The sequence below is a fragment of the Sturnus vulgaris genome, chromosome Z (assembly GCF_052056855.1).
Source record: "Sturnus vulgaris isolate bStuVul1 chromosome Z, bStuVul1.hap1, whole genome shotgun sequence".
Taxonomy (NCBI): Eukaryota; Metazoa; Chordata; class Aves; order Passeriformes; family Sturnidae; genus Sturnus; species Sturnus vulgaris.
Window position 1 is genome coordinate 29349268 of NC_142283.1, and position 19667 is coordinate 29368934.

A 19667-nucleotide genomic window follows, 5' to 3' on the forward strand; every position below is an offset into this window, starting at 1 on the left:
AAAAAAGTGAATTATAAAATTTGCTTTGATGGCTCACTTTTGCATAAAGTTACCTATATATAAAGTTATCTATATATGCGTTATGATGAGTTGCACTCAATTTTAACAGCTGCCCCTTCTGCTTAGGGTCTTCCTGACCACCCTTGTGTATTGCCCACTGTGAGGAAAGGCCATCTAATGTTCCCCACTCCCACCTTCAATCTCATTGACTTTTGACATTTACCAAAAAGACTTGGCTTTGTTCTGTCTACACCATGATGAGTATAAAGAGCCAACAGAATTCTCAAGTCAGAAATTTTAGACTCAATACAGGAGATCATATACTAGTTATATACAGACATATTCTTATTTCCAAATTCAAATATATACTTAAAAAGCCCTTGTTTAAGGGCTTTTCTGACTAGATAGAGTTTCCTGCGTCTGCCAAGGCTTTTGCAGAGTTAGACCTTAAAAGTTGGTGTCTGTTTTGAATACAGGTGATGACTATAAGCTGTGAAGTCCTATTAGCTGTTATAGAACTGTGATGCAGAAATGGGATTTGTTTATTTTGTTCGTTTTGGCTTTTTTAAGCTCAAAAGTTAAATAGATACAGCAAAATTTGCATATCATTCTAGGAAAATTAATGGAAAGATTTCTATATTCAAATAATATAAATGAAAAATTCAAGAAAAGGTTTATCTTAAAAGGAGAGGTTGTTTAAAAAGTGAGGTCAGACCTCACCCAGTGTGAAGCCTTTAGGCAAGTTCCCCCGGAAAGTATAAAAGACTTGCATTCCCATTTACTGTACATCTATACTACAGTGAGAAATGTCCAGAGGAAAATTCCCTTGATCTCCTGCTTTAATGTGTTTTTCTTCCAGACTACCTGTGCACAAACAGAATTAATGATTCCTGCAAGATCAGCCTGCATCCCCCCTCAGTTCTGAAATCTTTCCTCTGTTATTTGTTTTTCTTCCAAGGGAGAAACTTTTCTTGCTTATTTATGGCCCCAGAGTACTGACCTAACGCTGTAATGCAATTCTTGAGCCCTTCAATCAGAACAGGAATATCTACATGGAGATCAACAGAAAATTAAACTCTTTGGAGTCCCTGTATTTTTGACTGTGAAAAGTGAGAGAACTTAAACCAGCAAGGTAAAGAACTTAAAAGCACAGCTGCCAGTCGTTTCACTCTTGTTCTTCATCTCCCCTTCCCTCTGTGTGTTTCAGATCATCGCATATTTATTATGTTACAATTTAAATTTCAAGTTCTTTGGCTCAAGGCTTGTCTCTTTATTTGAATTTGTTCACAGATTTGAGTACACAAAAAAACAGCGAGAAGAGTACAGCTTAGGAAACTTAGAAAAACTGTGCAATTAGAACTCTTTCCTATACAACAGGGTGTCCAGGGTGTCTGCCTCACCTTTCGTCTTCATAAGCAGTAAGGAGAAATACCAGACAGATATGTATCAAACAGACTCTATTGTTTTATTAATCAGTGTTAATGTACAGGTTAATTTAAAAAAAGCTACAGTTTATGAAATGTAGCATCTACTTAAAAGATACAAATCTAGGCCAATTGCCACAGTATCTACTGATGCTCATCAGCTGTAAAAAATTTACAGTTTTTTTTCTGATATACAAAATCTCAAGCAAACATTCTTTGTTAAACATTCTGTAAAGGTAACAGCATTCTACTACAATTTCATATCGTGTTTTAGTGAAAAAGGAAGTACAAATATAAAAATAGTGAGACTTGAATAAAAAACCACAACAACAAAAACTCAAGGAAGCTGTGGAGTTAGAGGTGAGTGTCAGCTATGGGTATCCTTCTAAGCTCTACGATCTGGGAGTTAGCCATGCTGCCACCATCCTGGCTACCATGACAAGACTCGTTATCACTTACACTGAGACCTGCACCTGAAATAGAGAAAAAAACAACAATAAGAATCAGTGAGAATGAAACTTTGACACAGAAATGGGGATACTCTGTTCCACTCCGCTTTATTCTGATTATCAAAATTTTTCCCCACCCTGCAACCACATGGCAAGTTTCCTCTTACTAGTCTACCATTCTGAATCCATGGATTATAAATTAGCTGACATAGCTTTGTACCATCCAGATATGCTTTTTCCAAATTCCACTGTCATTCACTTTATTTGGCCCAATAAGTGGTACAATAGCTTTTTAGAGGTTGCCTTGAAATCAGAAAAGCATAAATCAAGGCCTGGCCTAGACTGTGTTAATGGTCTGGCTATTACAAGGACTTCCTCATAAAGAATTTATTTTTAATGATACAATTTTAAAAAATACAAGTTAAACCATAATTCCAACTGACTTAATAAGACAGTAATTTCTATCAGAGAAAAGATACTTACAAATATTCTTTAAACCTACATTTGGCATAAACTGGTGCATTAACTTTTACTTCTACTGGAAGAGAATAATAGAGTTTGGTTCAAGGGAACCTCCAAAACATGCCTAAAAGAGACCTTGGAAGGCTACCCTCTCCATCTTTTTGTCACAGGACTTCTGCTAGCTTTCTGCTTCCTATTTGTTTGATGGGGATTTCATTTAGGCTTTTATTGTGGGGGAGGTCTGAGATGATTACTGTGAACATGCATAATCCTGTACTAGTTTTTATGAAATGCAAATTTTTTTCAGACCATTTTGTCACAAAAGATCTGTTGGAACTATAATCTTCAGTACTTTTTCAGCTCCCCACCTTGAGCTGTAGAACAAATTCTACATAGCTCATGAGTTTTGAGGGCTTAGGTTGTCTAGGCTTTAAAATTTTTGAGAACTGCATATCAGTATAATGAGGCATGAGGATTTCAATACAAATTACTTTCAGGCATGATCCTGCAGCGATGTCATTTACAAATGATGAGGGAAGTAATTTGTTTTGGGCAGAAGCAGATCTGTAACTACATGCAGTTCAAGGCAGCTAAAAGGAATGACATCTGGCTCAAAACAGCCCTGAACAGGGTATGTTGGGAGAGGCAGTGATTTACATTTCATACTAAAAATATTTTCTAGAGTTTCTATCAGGTGGACAGTGGGTCTCCTATTTCTACCTCAGCTGACACTCCAGTTTGTGGTTTGTTTGACAAAAGAAAATATTAGCTTAATTCTTTTAGTTTCTGTATCTTTTTCTATGCTCCCTCTTCCACTTTTACAAAGTTTTTTCTTAGCACACTTACACCCACCACCCCTCAAGCAGAAAAGAAGTGCTGCAAAGCGGGCAGCAGTGAGATGCTGCTTTGCTGTGGGAAGTCAGGCTGCAATCTTGAATATGGAGTTTTGTCCAGAGAACTTGCGCAGAAGGTCCTGTAGGACTAGCCAAGTTTTCCTGCAGAGGTCTGGATGAAGTCCTGGTAGGGACCAAACTTGGATCCATGCCCTATGCTCCAGGGTAAAAATGGGTAAGCTGCACCGTGATCCTTCTTACACCTGGTTTTCGTGTTTGGTGGGTCATGGAGGGAAACATGGGTTCACTGACATTGATGAGTCCTTAGGTCTGCATAACCCAAGTTCTTGAGAAAACAACAACTACTGCCAGAGTACGACAGAAGTAAAAATCCATCAACATATGGACATACAATAACAAAGTCAAGATTAGAATCTGAATTATTAAAAAATTTGTTTATGAATGTATTGAAGTTGATTTAAATTTGTATGCACATTTAACCTTTTCATTGAACCAGATCCTAATATCCAAAAGGTGACTGAAGGTCCTGGGAAAAGCAGCAATTGTTTAAACAAGTTATTTTAATTGTTTGACATTTGATTGTTTTAGAAAGGAAACCTGACTGTAATAGAGATGACTCAAACTGCCATATTTACCACATGGGGATGGAAGATCAAGTAAATTCATGAAGTAAATAAAATACTTTGAATGAAGAAAGAACACAATACTTCTTATGTAGCATAATAACAGTGGAATTCATTCAAGACATTTAGTCAAACTGAAAAGGGTACAAATTTCGAAAACTGAACACCAACACCCACCTCCACCATTATTTAAAACCATTTGAAATAATAATTATGATCACCCTGGGCTCAGATTTCCAGGTGAATTCTGACTCTTGGTGTTGGAAAGATATTTGTCTTACCAGTGGGTACACTGGTAAAGTGGCAACTATTTAGCATGGGGTTTTTTTAAGAATCTTTTGCTGGACACCACAAAAAGTTCAGGCATTGGTCTAATGGTCTAATACTATCTATATTCTTAAATGTCATATATGTGCAAGTTGTGTCCAGGCTCTGTGCAAAGTCAGAGAAGATCTTTTTTGTTACAGAGGTTCTTATCAGAAACTTGCTAGGTCAGAGACTGAAACGGGATACTTTAGGTTTACAAGGGCCTTGTTCTGCTGATACTGCAGAGACAAACGATGTTAGAACTGAGCCTTTTTAGGAATAAGAAGTGAAATGTAACCAGGATACCAGCTTACCAAACAGTCAGCAGGCTGGAAAGGGTATGACTGTTTACACAATGGACTTTCACAGAGTTCATTGGTCCACTGTGCTCTCAGATTAGAGTGGAATTAAACTCAATGAGATCCTAAAAAGCACGCACATGCACTCATCTGGAGATGCTAGAGTTGGATGGTAGGTATGCAGCAGGGAGTATTACTTTTCCCCAGTTTGTGAAGGAACTATTCGAAGAAAAATAAGCAGGAAAATGAAGCCTTTCTTTCTTTTCTTTTTGTATGCAAGGACTAGGTGTAAACTGAAAAGTCTCAGCTCAGGCTTCAAACCCAGAGAGGTTCCTCCACTGACATCTGCTGGTGAAGGGCTAAGCCAGTGCATCCCTATGTGCCCTGGAACACCAGCTGTTATCATCTGCTTGCTCAGAGACAGCTCAGACTTTCACTAAAACATTTTAAGGGAGAGAGTTTGTTTTGTAAGTACTGTACTCATATCTCTGGGAAAACTTTTTATGTCTCAAGCACTTATATCTTGTTTAATCAGTCATGATTTTATTGTATGTGTGGGATGTATATGAATCAGCTACACAAACCAAATTTAATTCTTCTTTCAGGGTTTTAATTTCACATAAATGACACCAACAGACATCCGGACTTCTATAAATAAAGTTCAGATTGAACTAAAAACCCTGACTGGGTATTGCACAGTCACATTCAATAGCCAACAGGTAACATATGTGTGACAACCACACATGAGAAAAGGAAGGAATATGCAAACTAGTTATCTTCCCTTTTTTTTTTTTCTTTTTTTTTCTTTTTGGCTTGTTTTTTTTTTTTTTGTTCTTGTTTTGTTTTGGGGTTTTTTTTTGTGGTTTTTTTTTGTTTTGTTTTTTGTTTTGTTTTGTTATGTTTTGCTTTTTTTTCTTTGAAATGAGCCCTTCAAAACAGAAATTATGTAGGATTATAAGGCAGAGATTTTGCCAGCTACAATCTATATGCATTTATTCTCCAGGATGCTGCACTGAACACCTTTCAGAACTGAAATTTCAAATGTTTCCTCTGGTTCAGGATGGCCACATGAGATGCCTTATTCTCAAATCAGGCACCTTCAGCGGTGTCACCAAGGTGTATTAAATGCTGACTTTGGAACCCTAGCTGCATTAGATTGAAAATCATTAATAATTTTATATAACGTTGTAACAGCTGCATTTGCATGGGGCTTTTAACTTAGTAGATTTTTCCAGGATTTTTCCATACAAGAGAATAATTAGAGTATTTGCATCATATTAAAGAAATATAGGAATATTTATATAATATTTATCAAAATTGCCTCTATTAAGAGTAAAACCACACTAAGGTATGAATGTAGCGGTATTCTGCTTAATATGTATCTGGATACTATCACAGTGGGTCACCTGACCCCTCTGGAGAAGTTTGGGCCTCCCTTAAAGGCTTTGCTGTGTTTTGATTTCACATCTCATCCAAATGTGTTTTGGTTTTATGCACCATAGAAAGGGAGGGGACAAGAGTATTTGTAAGATATAGATGGAAGTCCAGAAATCAGTAAAGCTATCATGCATTTATGGCATTCATGCTCTAGAGCAATGCTTATGGGCAGCTTACTGCTTTAGGACAGATTGCATTGACTTTCTTGTTAGTTCCTTTTCTAACTGTTTAGCCCAAACCAGAGTAGAAGACCTCGGGGAATTCTGGTATATCGGTCTTTATCCTCAATAACAATAACATGACTCTGTCGCAATCTGGAAGGCAAAGGTCTTACTAAATTGCCTATCAATATAAACCTTGCACAAGAAATCAGAGGGAAAATGAGATCTAGTCCAAAACTGAAGACTTTTAAAGTTAATTAGTGAAATAAACAAAAACTAATCCATAAATAACTAACTTTCTCAATAGAAGCTGTTTGAATCATTATAAGAGCCATAAATGAAATACAATAAAGTAAATACATACAAATTTATCAACATTTAAAAAAAGCTTTTAGCATATGTCAATGAGCAGGACACGTCTCTACCCATAATAGTTTCGTTATTTCCTTCACACAAACCACCTTGGAGCTGGTTTGCCTTCCAAAAGATCTCCAAAACAAAAGAAATTATGTGATACAGTGAGCAGAGTAAATCCAAACTGTGTATTTCTGTATGGACATGAGCATATTTGACTGAAAGAAGGAATTACTTGGTAAGGCATTCAAATACAATGGATGTATGGCATAAGAAGCCCATTGGATTCCTCACACAAACCAGCAAAACCCTATCACCATGTGATGCACGTACAAAGCTAGCATAACAGGTGGCTAAGAAACAGTACACTGCTATCCACCTGATTTGCTACAACTGCAGTAGTATGTCTCCATCTGACTCAGCCTGTGTTTCAGGTTAATCTGTAATTAGGCTCAGCATTAATGACTATGGAACCAAGGGCTAAGTGCAAGTTCTGTGACACATTCCTCTAGGAACAATGTCAAGTGTGCCAGCACAACTATTTATGGAGATGCACTGCACGCTGCAAATTACTAAACACTGAGAAGCTAAAAACAAAGGTTTTTCTGTGGAGGGCTGGTTGAAATTTTTTAACCTGTCTTCATTTCTACAGCTGAGATTGGCAGAAGGGCAGGAATGAAATTTTAGCTTTGCTATGATTATACTCATTCGCATTAATTCTGGCTGCCAGGTTAAACCTTGTGGCTACAAAATTATGCCCTGTGAGCATAAGTTAAAGTCACCTTCAGACAGCTCAGAACTACATGAGCACAAAGAACAGATGAAGCACAAAAGGGCATAAAAACATTTTTACATATTCCTCTGCTAATCAGTGCTGATCTTCAGTCAGCCCTCAGAGTGGGAGCTAACATTTTAGCACTGCTATAGCTAAGTTTTAGTATAGATTGACAGTTTTAGGAACACAGATAATAGAAGGTTCTATTTCAGTTAATCAAAGGTAAAGTTCAAACAACTGTATTTCTAATCTTCCCCTAAAAGAAATACAGTTTTGCAGTGATAAAACTAGCTAATGTGGGGGCAAGAGCATCTTCTCCTGCTCTTCCAGAATAAGGAATTCAGCCTTCTGAAATAAAGTCTCTTCTGAAAGAGTTTGAGAAGCACCTCACAGTGCAAATTACAGGCAGGTGCAGTTCAGCAAAAATGCATCTTAGATGCCTATATACTTTAGCCTATTTAGAGAAGAGGTCCTTGTCTTCCAATTGCCAGTGACCACTTCTTTCTGGGAGACAGGACTGGTGCTCGAAGGACATCAGGCTAACTGATAGAGTGGGAGACAGAAGGAAGAAGAAAGAATAAGAAAAAAGAAAAAGAAGAAAGAGAAAAAAGAAAAAAAGGAGAAATCTAACCTGACTTCTTGTGGTTTCATGTGAGCACAAGCAATGATTCAAGACAGGAAGAAATGTGAGATAAGCTCATTTCAGTGCCTGCTAGCTTAACTTTTATCATAAAACTCCTGTTAGTCCACAGCACAGTGAATGCTTTAGCAGCATAGGTCCATATTGTCAAACAGAGAAAAAAAATCCAGCTTTCCAGCTTTCCACCACCTCATCTCTCTTTTTATTACTTCCATGTGATTCCTGCCTCCCTCTCCTTGGCCATGCACTGAACAAACGAAATGGAGAACATATCAGGATAAAAAAAATAAAGTAGATTTTTAGATACAGGAAAGCTTGGGGATTTTCTTTGTTTGTTTTGTTGTTTTGGGATTTTTTTAAGATAAATAGTATGTGTTGAACTAGAGGTTGTATCTCTGAGACAATAGCTGCTAAATATTTACTTTGCTGTTCAAAGATGCTCTAACCTTCCACACCACCTCTTCAGTTCATCTTGTTCAAATGTGAGGCTGAAACCACATGGGACAGCTTGTTTGGTGTAGAAATCATGGAGATTTTTACTCTTGTAACACTGCTGGGGATACCATGTGGGCACAAGAGTAAGCATTGGTGTAAAATTGCCAGGCACTACTTGAATCAGTAATGTAAACAAAATATTTTGCTCCAACAATGGCCTGAGGTCGCTGCTTCAAATCACATTAATATGAAATGTTAATAAAAACAAATTATAATAAAATATTAATAAAGAAGACAATAATAGAATTGAGGAAAGAAAATCAAAAGTTGGTTTTAGACCTACTTTCCCAAAGAACTTAAAACAAGATAACTAGGATGGAGCTAACAAAGTAGAATTAGTCATCAAAATGTCTAGAAAAATTAAAAAGTATAAAACAGATTTTCACAGAATATAGAACAGTTTGAATTGGAAGGGACCTTAAAGACCACCTATTTCCAGCCACCTGCCACAGGCAGGAACAGCTTCCACTAGATCAGGCTGCTCAGAGCCTCATGAAACCTGGCCTTGAACACTTCCAGGGACGGAGTAGCCACAGCTTCTCTGGGTAACCTGTGCCAGGGCCTCCGCACCCTCACAGGGAAGAATTTCTGCCCAATACCTAATCTAAACATGCCCTCTTTCAGTTCAAAGCCACTCCCCCTTGTCCTGTCACACTAAGCCCTTGTCAAAAGTCTCTCTCCAGCTCTCCTTAGCTATTGGAACGGACTCAAAGCTCTCCTCAGTGCCTTCCCTTCTCCAGGCTGACAAGTCCAACATTCTCAACCTTTCCTCATAGCAGAGGTGTTCCAGCCCTCTGAGCACCTTCATGGCCTCCTCTGGAATCAGTCCATGTCCTTCACATGTTGAGGGTCCCATAATTAGAAGCATTTCCTGCAATGTAAATTGGCTTAGGATACACAGCATTATGAATTTACTGAATTATTTTATTTATTTTTTACCATTTTATTATCAGCATTCCCAGTCTTCCTTCCAATTTGACTTTTCTTTATATAACTGAAGGGAACGAGCTTCTGCAATTATGTGTGCCAGGTCACTTAATCTGCTACACTCGCAAATAACTTGCAAGGCTCAGTCATATCCTGAAAGATCATTTAGGTTACCTCCTAGACTACCAAGCAAGTCTATTTGCACTTTAATTGGGTGGGCTTTGGTTAGTGTCTGCCACATCTTAACAGGTAGGAGGATTCCTTTGCCTCTTTGCTTGTCCTATCAGACATTCCCATGTTCCCATGCTGACTGATCTTTAAGATTTCCATTGGAAATCAGATTATATTAAGAGACCTCATTAACTGTATCTCATGGAATAGTGGCACCATTAAGATGAATAATACCACAGCAATAGAACAAACTTTGAGGGGCAAAGGGAACAGCCACTCACCAGTCTTTAAGGCAAATATAAGGTCATCAAACTCTTGTGATTCCTCATCAGCAATTAATGAGCTGGTACTGAATCTTCCAGAAGGGTGGAAAACATTACCATTTTGCGGACTCTGCTTAAAGGCACCACTAGCCTGACTAGCAGGCTGCAAGGATGCCCTCTCCCAGTCTGCAGGTACCTGCAGAGTTTAAAAAGACACAAAAATGTAGTTATCAAAACTATTGTATATAGAAACTAAAAATTATGACCAGAGCTGAACTGAAGACCAATAGATTTTAGAACCAGCTATTCTGTCATTTCTATAATGAACCAGAAATCTTTAAACTTTTTAATAAATTGTATCTATGCATCTATATCTATATATATCTATTTCTATATCTACCTATATCTAATCTATCTATCATATCTATCTATCTATCTATCTATCTATCTATCTATCTATCTATCTATCTATCTATCATTCTTTCTCTCTCTCCCCCTCTCTCCCTTTTCCTTGCCTTTCCTTCCCTTCTGTATTGGGTTTTCATGGCCAAGTTCTGGCAGTGGGGGGAGAGGTGGCTGCAGGGGGGGCTACTGGGGTAGCTTCTGTGAGAAGCTACTGGAAGCTTCCTCCATGCCTGGTAAAGCAATCTCTGGCAGCTGCAAAGATGCATCCACTGCCAAATCTAGGCCAATTAGAAATGGTGGTAATGCCTCTGCAATAACATATTTAAGAAGAAGAAAAAAAAAAGGTTATAATGCAGATGTAACTGTGTCCAGGGAAGGCCAGGATGAGAATTTGTGAGAGGAACAACTCTGCAGACACCAGAGTCATTGGAGAAGGAGGGGGAGATGGTGCGCCAGATGCCAGAGCTGAGATTCCCCTGCAGCCTATAGAGGAGCCCCATGCCAGAGCAGGGCGATGCCTGAGAGGAGGCTGTGACCCTGTGAGAGGTGTTCAGAGAGAAGAGACCATGCTGGGGCCTGTCCATGAAGGACTACACTCCTTGGAAGAGAGACCCATGCTGCAGCAGTCTGGGGAGGACTCCTGCCCATGGGATGGACTCCCACTGGGGAAGTTCATGGAGAGCTGTCTTCTGTGTGCAGGACTCATGCTTAAGCAGGGGAAGGACTCCTTTCCCTGAGGAGCTGGAGAAGCTACAGATGACAAACTGACCATAACTCGCATTCCTTGTCTCCCTGTGTTGCTGGGGGAGGAACCTGAGAAAGAGGGAGCTTGGTGAGGGGGGGAAGGTGTATTTAAGGTCTTGTCTTTTTTTTCATTATGGTGCTCTGATTTTATACAATAAATAAAATTATTATCTCTAATTTGAGCCTGTTTGGCTCCTGATGGTGTTTGGTGAATGATTTCCTCTGGTCCTTAACTCATGAACCCTTTGTTATATTTTCTCTCCCCTGTCTAGCTGCAGAGGGGAGTGAGAGAGACACTTTAGTGGATGCCTGGCATCGAGGAAAGGTAAATCCACTACAATTTCCCTTCCCCTTTCCCTTTCCCCCGTCCCCTTTCCCTCTTTTCCCTTCTCCCATTTCCACTCCCTTCCTTTCCCCATTCCATTCCATTCCATTCCATTCCATTCCATTCCATTCCATTCCATTCCATTCCATTCCATTCCATTCCAATTTTTTCTAACTTTATTGCAATTTCCAGAAGTTTTAAACATCATAACTCTGAGAAATTAAGTACTTAAAACTCACCTAAAACCTATAGTAAGGTGAAAGAATTAACCTGATACTTTGATTTCTTCAGACCTACTTTTGACACTTTAACCAACCTCCATAATAAACTGAAGACTCAAGTGTGAAAAGGGAAATTCTCTAGGTGGGATTTTATAAGGGCACAGTAGGTTCCAAGAATAATATGAATAAAGATAACTATTTTTGTCATTATAATAAATGAAAAAAAGCTCCCTACCACCCAAAGACAGCCTATAATATTTAGCATCTCAGTCTCAGGTATTACACTTCAGAACTAATGCTGAAATCTCCAGGTACATTTCAATAAATAAGATAATGATTATAGAGCACTCTTACCTCTTCCATAGCACTGATGAGGTTCTGTGTAGACTTGCTGATCTCTCCTCCTGCAGCAGGAAGACCACTGCCATGTGTGAAAAACGCGGATCCTGAAGCTGTATGCCCATTCATGTCTACAGTGTAACTTGCTTTCACAGGACAGCAAAGTTGGTTGTGCAGGATAAAATATACCACAAAGACATAAAGACCCTTAAACAGAGATTGAAACAGAACATCAGCTTGTGAAATGCAGGAAGTTTGGTTCAGAGTTTTCGGTGCAAAATAATGGATGGCATCACTGTCCATCAGAGATCTAAAAGTTACGAGTTCACATCCTGAGTTCTTCAGCTAAAAAGCACACACGCACACACACACATATTTGACAATTATTATTTGGTTGAACCTATAGAGTTGCAAAGGAAAGCCACGACCCCAAAACCAACAAAACCAAATTGAGTTTCACAGTTGTTTTAACAGTGAAAATGAGGTTAAAGGCCTCCCTTATAATAGCATTTGGCTGCTGTTGCTTAGCCACAATTCATTTTCTTACTGACCTGCTGGCTTTTTTGTAATCTTTACCTCATGTAAACTGCACTGCTCCTGTCACAGATACCATAATTATAAATTAGATTTGCTGTGATATGCATAAATTCAGCACTGGTTTTCATTTCTGATTACAATAAAGGCTCTGCTGTATGCTTCTGCAGTTTTTCTTTAAACCTTGTTAATTTTGACCTTTAGACTGAGCCAAGGAAAGTATTATAACTACACCTTGTGTTTGTAAAGAAATCCAGTAATTGAACTTCTCTGTATTAAATCTGACTTACTTTAATTTTTAAGTTGTACTAATACTGACGGAAAATAACCCACCCCAACTAATAATCAACCTGTTCAATAATTACTAAAGAAAGGAATACCAAAATAGTACAGAAAGAAGTCTTTTGCATTCCTACCAATTGCTGCAATGCAATTACATTTGCAATGGTTTTTTTATTCACATTGTTCTCTAGAACTCTGAAGCCAGTTGTACTAAACAGAACAATTCATTTTAAAGGTATCCCCTGCCATGGAAGTACTAACTGAGATCACAAATATTAAGGAGTATTATATTTGTGAATTCCTAATGAAAGGAGTTTTGAAAATACTTGAAAAAAGAAGAGACTGAAAATACCCAACAGCATTTCATGATACATAGACTGATAATTTCTATTGGTAAAATGATATGACAAAATCATCTGGTCCCTAGTGACACATAAGAGAAGTTAATGGGATTCAACAGGATTTCAATCTCAGCTGGTTAAACACTGGAAACACTCTCACAAAGCCGCTATAAAACCATACAGCTTTGTGTGTGAGGGTTTTTTTTTTTAACAGAAATTTACCAAACAAAAGTGTTAAAAACACTAAAAAAACTAATTTGAAAAAACTTTTTCCCACTTTTCCAGATTACTGTTTATTTGTCATGACAACTCAGAGCAGTTAACTGAGAGGAAATTTCTTTGTGATACATGTAAGTAAATACGTTCAATAAAATAGATGCAAACACATGTTTGAGGCACTAAAAAAGGAACTAAAATATCCTTTCATTTTATAAACAAGTTCAAGGACTCTGATATAGGTCAAACATAATGGGGCCAACAAACGGATTTATTTTAATTTAAGTTGTTATGGATATGAAAAGGATAAAAACCCCAAGAATAACAGATTATAGTGATAATACAAAATTCAGAGTAGCCTCTGGCAGTTCAGTCTCTGAGGGCCTAGCCACAAAAGGTGCACACACATTTCAAGCAGTTATTCAAGAAAACCCATTAGCTGAAGATATTGCATAGCCCTGTCATTAGAAATTTCAGGGACACAAGGCATTGACATACAAGGTCCATGAGAAGTCACTCTCCTGTGTAGCCGCAAGTGTGGACAGTCAATTTTTTAAAACAAATACACATAGAATAATGTGTCACAATTATCTTCTTAACTTGGTCTGTGTCCTGATATAACTCGCTGAAGATGGATGATGAGAGGACTCCTCGGGTCCTTCCACAATAATCACATGGACACAGGGAGGATATTTTAATACCTAAGGACAGGAGAAGTCAAAGGCTGAAACAGATAGCAGAGCAAAAAATTGTGATTTACTTCTCCCATCTTGTAAATTGTTATAGTAACGTCTTACAAACAGATACCTAATGAAACCCAGCACTCCTAAGCAGGCAATACATGTAACACGGAATTCTTGTTGGACAGAGAATTACTTGCTTGGCTGGACAAAGGATGGGCCTTTCTTTCACCTATATTCCTCTCAAAATTTAGACTCGGAAGAAGAAACATCTCTGTAGATGGTTTTTTGTACCATCACTGTGGGTTTGTTTGAAGCATCAAAAGGGTTTTGTGGTCATATTGTGACAAACTTGTGTCCCTATTAAACACCCCAGGAAAGTGGTCAGGAAGCCAAAACAAGTCAAATGGTCCTGTCCAAATAGTATTGAGTTACAAAGACCATACACATGAAAATGTCATGCAGTAAATTGTATGGATTTCTCTTTCTTTTCAAGCCAGCAGCTACCAGGCTGTTTACTCTGAAAGAGCATGAGCAGCGTGCAGATACTTAGGTTGTGTCAGTGCAACCACAGCTTTCCGTGGGTTTTTTCAAAAGCATCACTCCGAGAATTGAACTATCCTTCCTCATGTTTTTGACTCTACTTATGTTGCTTTTCACTTCAAACTTTAACACTGTAGAAACAATCATAAATTGCTGTGAAAATAAGGTTGTTGGCATTGTAATATATGCTTTTCTGTGTTTATCATATAAACAGCTCTAGCCAAGATGGAACTACTGTACTTTTTCATAGACTCACAGACCTTGTCCTTGCTGGTTGGACTAAGAATGAAATTAAGAGAATAATCAATTTCTGCTGAAAGGCCTGCCAGAAACCTACACCCTCCAAAAGGATTGAAAAGAGGTGGGTCAGTGTGTGGACATTAGTTAACACAGGCAATGAAACTTCTGTTAAATTTGTGGGAAATATTATTTTTTTTATTACAAGTTTTCATCAAAAAAACCTTAAGTAAACTCAAAAAACTCAAACCCCAAAATCTCAGCCTAGTGCCAGTAACCTCTGCTATTGCATATAAATTGGGAGCCATGCTCCTCAACTCAAAAGCATGTGCTGGGGGGGCCATGAGAATCTTGAGTGCCAGATTGCAATGACTCACTGATCATGTAAGAGCTTGACCTGGGTTCCATGAAAAACTAAGCTGAAGAACTAGGACTCTGGAGGATTTAACAGTAATTCTACATAAATTCTTTGCATTAGGCCCACAGGGCTACTTACAAAACATTTAACCCCATTTCATTTATGGTTACAATATGATAGTAGTGTTTGTACAATGCTACAGTAAAAGATAAAAGAAAAAAGTGATAGTAATATATTTTCTAGCAACGAAGGTGGGAACTACTTCAAGCAGACAATTAGGTTGTCCCAAAGGAGGAAACACAAACAGGCAACTTATAGTTCTCAAATATGATGGCTATTTGAAAAAAGACTGCAAGAGACTGTCTGAAAAGGCTGTTGGTTATTTTACTGATATTTGCTGATGGAAGACAATTAAGCTTTTACTATTTCATCTCAGCAAACTGATCTGGCTCATCATCTCTTTTGTACTGTTACATCAGGGAAAAAAATATCCTGTCTAAAAGAAAGCTCACGTGGAAAAGTTTGATGTGACATTTTTGTTCAGTGAGGTGGAAGCAGCCTCAGTGCTGCTCTAGGTTATGCCAGGTAGTTCATCTTACAAGAGATAGTCATGGAGAAGGCAGCGGGACATGATGGAAGGAGAAAGAGTGGTGCTAAGCTTAAATGGGGAAGGTTCCAACAGGATATGAAGAAAACATATTTAATGAGAGGATAACTAAGCACTGGAACAACATGCCCAAAGAGACTGTGGAAATTTCTCCATAGAAGAAGAAAGTTTTTTCTGGTATATATGTACAAAGTATGATTAATGAGAGGGTTTTATTCATGCATGTGTGCGAGGGGGTTCTCATAAGCAATAGATTTATTTATTTATTTATTCTGAGAAGCAGCTGCAGGAAGCTAGTAAATTAAGGACAGACTACATTAATACATTTAATACCTCATGAGATCCCATGCAGAACTGGAGGAGATGGAGAAAACCTTCACTGCACACTGAAGACTCAAAGTTTCTGACTCTTTGTCCTCTAACTCTTCCAATTTACTGTGATGACACTATATTATGTCTAAATTTGAAAACTGAGCTAACTCTGTTACTAGTAATGAGTAAAGATAAAACAGACTGTAGGAAATCAACAAATCTTTTCATCATCTTCTCTTTATGTACAGAGAGAAAACCAAGACGCTTACTGTATCACATGATTTTATTATTGTTCTGATAAACACAAACACACGAAGGCATTAGACTTATTTTTCCAGATAATATACATCATGCTTCTCCCACAAGTATTTTAATCGTAGCTGAGATACTCCACCCTGAAATTACAGAACCTGTTTTCAAGGAGAAATGCATTCAGATATTATCACATGTTTTAGATGAATGGTATTTCTATATATAAAATGAAAGTATCTTAAGAGGACTTCTGTGAATGAAAAGTAATTTCATCACTCCGTTTCAGCAGTTCCTCAACATGCTTCTGGGTATGTATCAGCACTAACAAAAACTGCTGGCACTCTACAGAAACACTCTTCAAGTTCCTAATTTAATTTAGAAAATTCTGTTTGTTAACCATCATCACCTGACTATATCACTAAAAGTTGCTTTTCTAAAGGAGAATACTTAAAGCAAAATCAAGGCTTCTGAATAAAGCTGACCACTTGGCCAGACCACAAATTTCAATTACCAGAAAAGGTTCATTCTGATCCTTAGAACATGGTGGCTAAAAAAACTATTTTTTTACAGTTACATCTTTATTCATGCCAGCTGGTAAAAACACCCCAATAAAGAACAGAAAGATATCTTTGACAACAGCAGAGCTGTCCATACTTGGATCTGCTTTTGACACTGCCATTACTGTAATTTCTGTATGATGGTTGATTTGGTTAGTCTTACTTCAGATTTTTAATTTTATGAGGGTGAGACTTAATTATATTCTCTGTCTGGACTGTGCTAATTTACTCTTGGCAACCAGTCCTAGGAAGTCCTTTCCTTGTTAATTTAGTGATCACACTGTTCTTTTTGGATGGCTGTCAATGGTCAGGGGTGCTGTTGCCACTTCTGGTGATGTGCTACTCAATGCGTTGGCTGATTTCTTGTGAACTTCCCTAGGGTTTTCATTAATTTATGGGAAGTTCTTATGTTGTTTTCCATCACTGGCTGGTCAAAGACTGCTGTGGATTAACCCTGATTTACATAACAAGTGCTTATTTCTTTTGGGAAAATTACCAGTCTGATTAATATAAATAAATTGCATTTTTCAGTAAGTTCAAAAGCTAGTCTCTGTAAAAAAAATTACTCACAAAATTAAGGGAATCATATTCAAGAAATCATAATCAGTGCCATTGTAAAATGCATGATATAAATTTGATAATATTGTCTTTCCTAATAATTTTTTGATTAGTTATGGAACTGTATAGTCATACATGCAGTAGTATTAATAATGTGAGCCAAGTGGCAAACACAAAACATATAATTCTCTATTTCTTTCTGCAAGGAAAGCTCTCCTTCCTTTCCTGCTTCCCTTCTTTGTTTTTAGAGATAATTATGATAAATTATCATAATTTATGGCATGGCATTTTTCTACGCAGTCTTTAATGGACATTTTATTTTGCCATTATTTTCTTCAATTTTATTTTGAAAGTAGATTGAAGATCTTTTATTGTTGCTATTATGATAGAAGTATCACCTTAGTCATATGATACATCTTAAGCTACCACTTAACCTCTCCCACTCAGGGCTCTTCAGAAACAACAATCTTTGAAATATAAATCAAAGACCCTTTGTCTAAGTGTGATTATACTGCTTAGCATTCAAAGTGATTTTTGTAAAACTGTCTGCAGCTGTGCAACTCCATCAGCTGATGATTGCACTTAGCAAGTAGACTTTGGACCAGCTGTGTATCAAGTGTTAGAATGTTTATTTGCCGTTAAGCATCAGTTTTGATGAAACCATTGTAATTCTTATCAATCATGCAATTTATCTTATCACAGTTTCAACTGTGAATGTTTACTGCTTATCTGCACTTTGCTTCCTGAAGCATTTACACCCCATTTTGCTCTGTAGGACAAGATTTGTGTCAGTTACAGCCGAAGATCTAAAAATTAACATCAGAAGCAAAAAAACAATAATAAACGTAATCAAGAATAAATAAATATAATTCAGGACGGCAAAAGTCATACCATGTTGGCAGGCATCCCCTGTTGAACCACGAACTGCCACCACACACACACACACGAGAACAGAAGCCATCTTAAAAAATGGAATGGAGAAAAGTAATAATTCATGTATTTATCATTAAATTGAAAATGCATCTAAAGGTCTGGCCTGAAATATACTTACTGTGAGTGTTTTCGTTTTTTGGTAAAGTTTTAATTCCACAGATAAACAAGTTACAGGTGTCTTCTGTAATAATGAAAAAAATACTGTGCTTTCAGGATTTTGAACAAGTTTTCCTAATACTAATGTTTCATCTGAAACTTTAGTATACACTGCCAAGTTTCTCTTTATGCAGAGCCAGCTATGCCAAGACCATGCTGAATCTTGCAACTTCTACTCAAAGCCAAAGCTTTTTAAATACCTTTCTGGCAAACTGCACTCAGCTCAGATTTAGTCTACACTTGGCTAAGTCTTACCTTACAGGTTCACACACTTTGGCACATCTTTAAAAAGCAGATTTGCTTGGATACTCAGTATTCACTATAAATATTTTCCATAGCTCTCAGCACACTTGTAACTACTCCCACACAACTGCCATTTTTACCTCTCATTTCAGCACTCTAAGTGGTAGAAAAGGTCTTGGAGGGTTTTATTTTGGGGGTTTTTGCTTGGATTTTTTGGGTTTCGTTTGGTCAGTTGTGGTTTGTTTCAAGGGCACAGATTCAACATTAAAAGAGAGGTGCTAAGCTTGAAAATGCACTGAAAATATAGACGATTAGCTGAACTTGCCAAATGTGTAGATTAAGCTAGAATAAGATTCTGTCACTTCCTTCCAATGCAGTCATGCCAGAAATACGAAAAAAGCCCTGCTTTTGTATTTCAAGCTTAGCTGAGAAAGAAATACTAAGTCGAACACCAAAGGTAGGGACTTGGGAGAGGTGGAGGACCAACATGGGAGAGCCAGCCTTAGAAGCCACTTGCAATTCCCCCACAGCTCTGGCTGCAGTCATTCCTTACTGAGCTCTGTGAGAATCAACAAATCTCAGCAACCACAAATGGTGGCAGGAGGTTAAGAACAATCAAGAGCATATGAAGCAGACTGATACCCCATTGTTCCCTATCTCTGTCCCAATTCTTAGCCTGTGATTTTTTTTTCCCCACTGCCTTTTTTTTATAATTTTATTTTTCTTTCCTGCACAGGAAACAGAAACTGGAGACACTGTCCTTTGAGGTCATTTTTGCATTAGGTTCTTTTTGTGCTTTATCCTATGAGGAGGATGGCTCTGGTAGGAAAAAGTAGCCAGATCACACATCTATGAAGCCAAACTATTTGTCCACTTACAAGTGGACAAGATAGTGTAAGATGAACCTTGCACTAAAAAAGAACAATCAGGAAGACCAAACACAGTAAGCCTATGCTCATCCATTTTTCAACTCCTAGAAATATCACAGGTCATGAGTTTTCACATATGCTTAGCAAAATTTTTCGAACATTTACTCTCATAATTGCTTTCCATGGTAAACAGTTATAACCAAACCAACATTTTAGATCACACCTTAAAATCTAAGCCTCCTATGCTTATATTTCTTTCCCAGAGAAGGAAATGTTGATGAAAAAGCCTTTGCAAGCTCTGCTCTAGTTCAAGAC

At 37.7% G+C, this 19667-nt stretch overlaps 1 protein-coding gene across 7 annotated transcripts in view; it reads right to left on the minus strand.

The window, feature by feature from the left end:
* Nucleotides 1-1442: 1442 nt before the first annotated feature.
* ADGRV1 (adhesion G protein-coupled receptor V1) overlaps nt 1443-19667 on the minus strand; it is a 270560-nt gene continuing 252335 nt past the window's right edge. For 4 of the 7 annotated variants that reach the window (XM_088157236.1, XM_088157229.1, XM_088157227.1 and 1 more), the window contains 3 exons: nt 11690-11881; nt 9659-9836; nt 1443-1897 (listed from right to left, as the gene is read on the minus strand). In XM_088157236.1, coding sequence (XP_088013362.1) covers nt 1779-1897; nt 9659-9836; nt 11690-11881 — 489 coding nt within the window. In that variant the 3' untranslated portion in view covers nt 1443-1778. Of the gene's footprint in view, nt 1898-9658; nt 9837-11689; nt 11882-13545; nt 13749-19667 lie in introns of those variants that run through there. The other 3 variants (XR_015799671.1, XM_088157231.1, XM_088157230.1) reach the window with 2 other exon arrangements.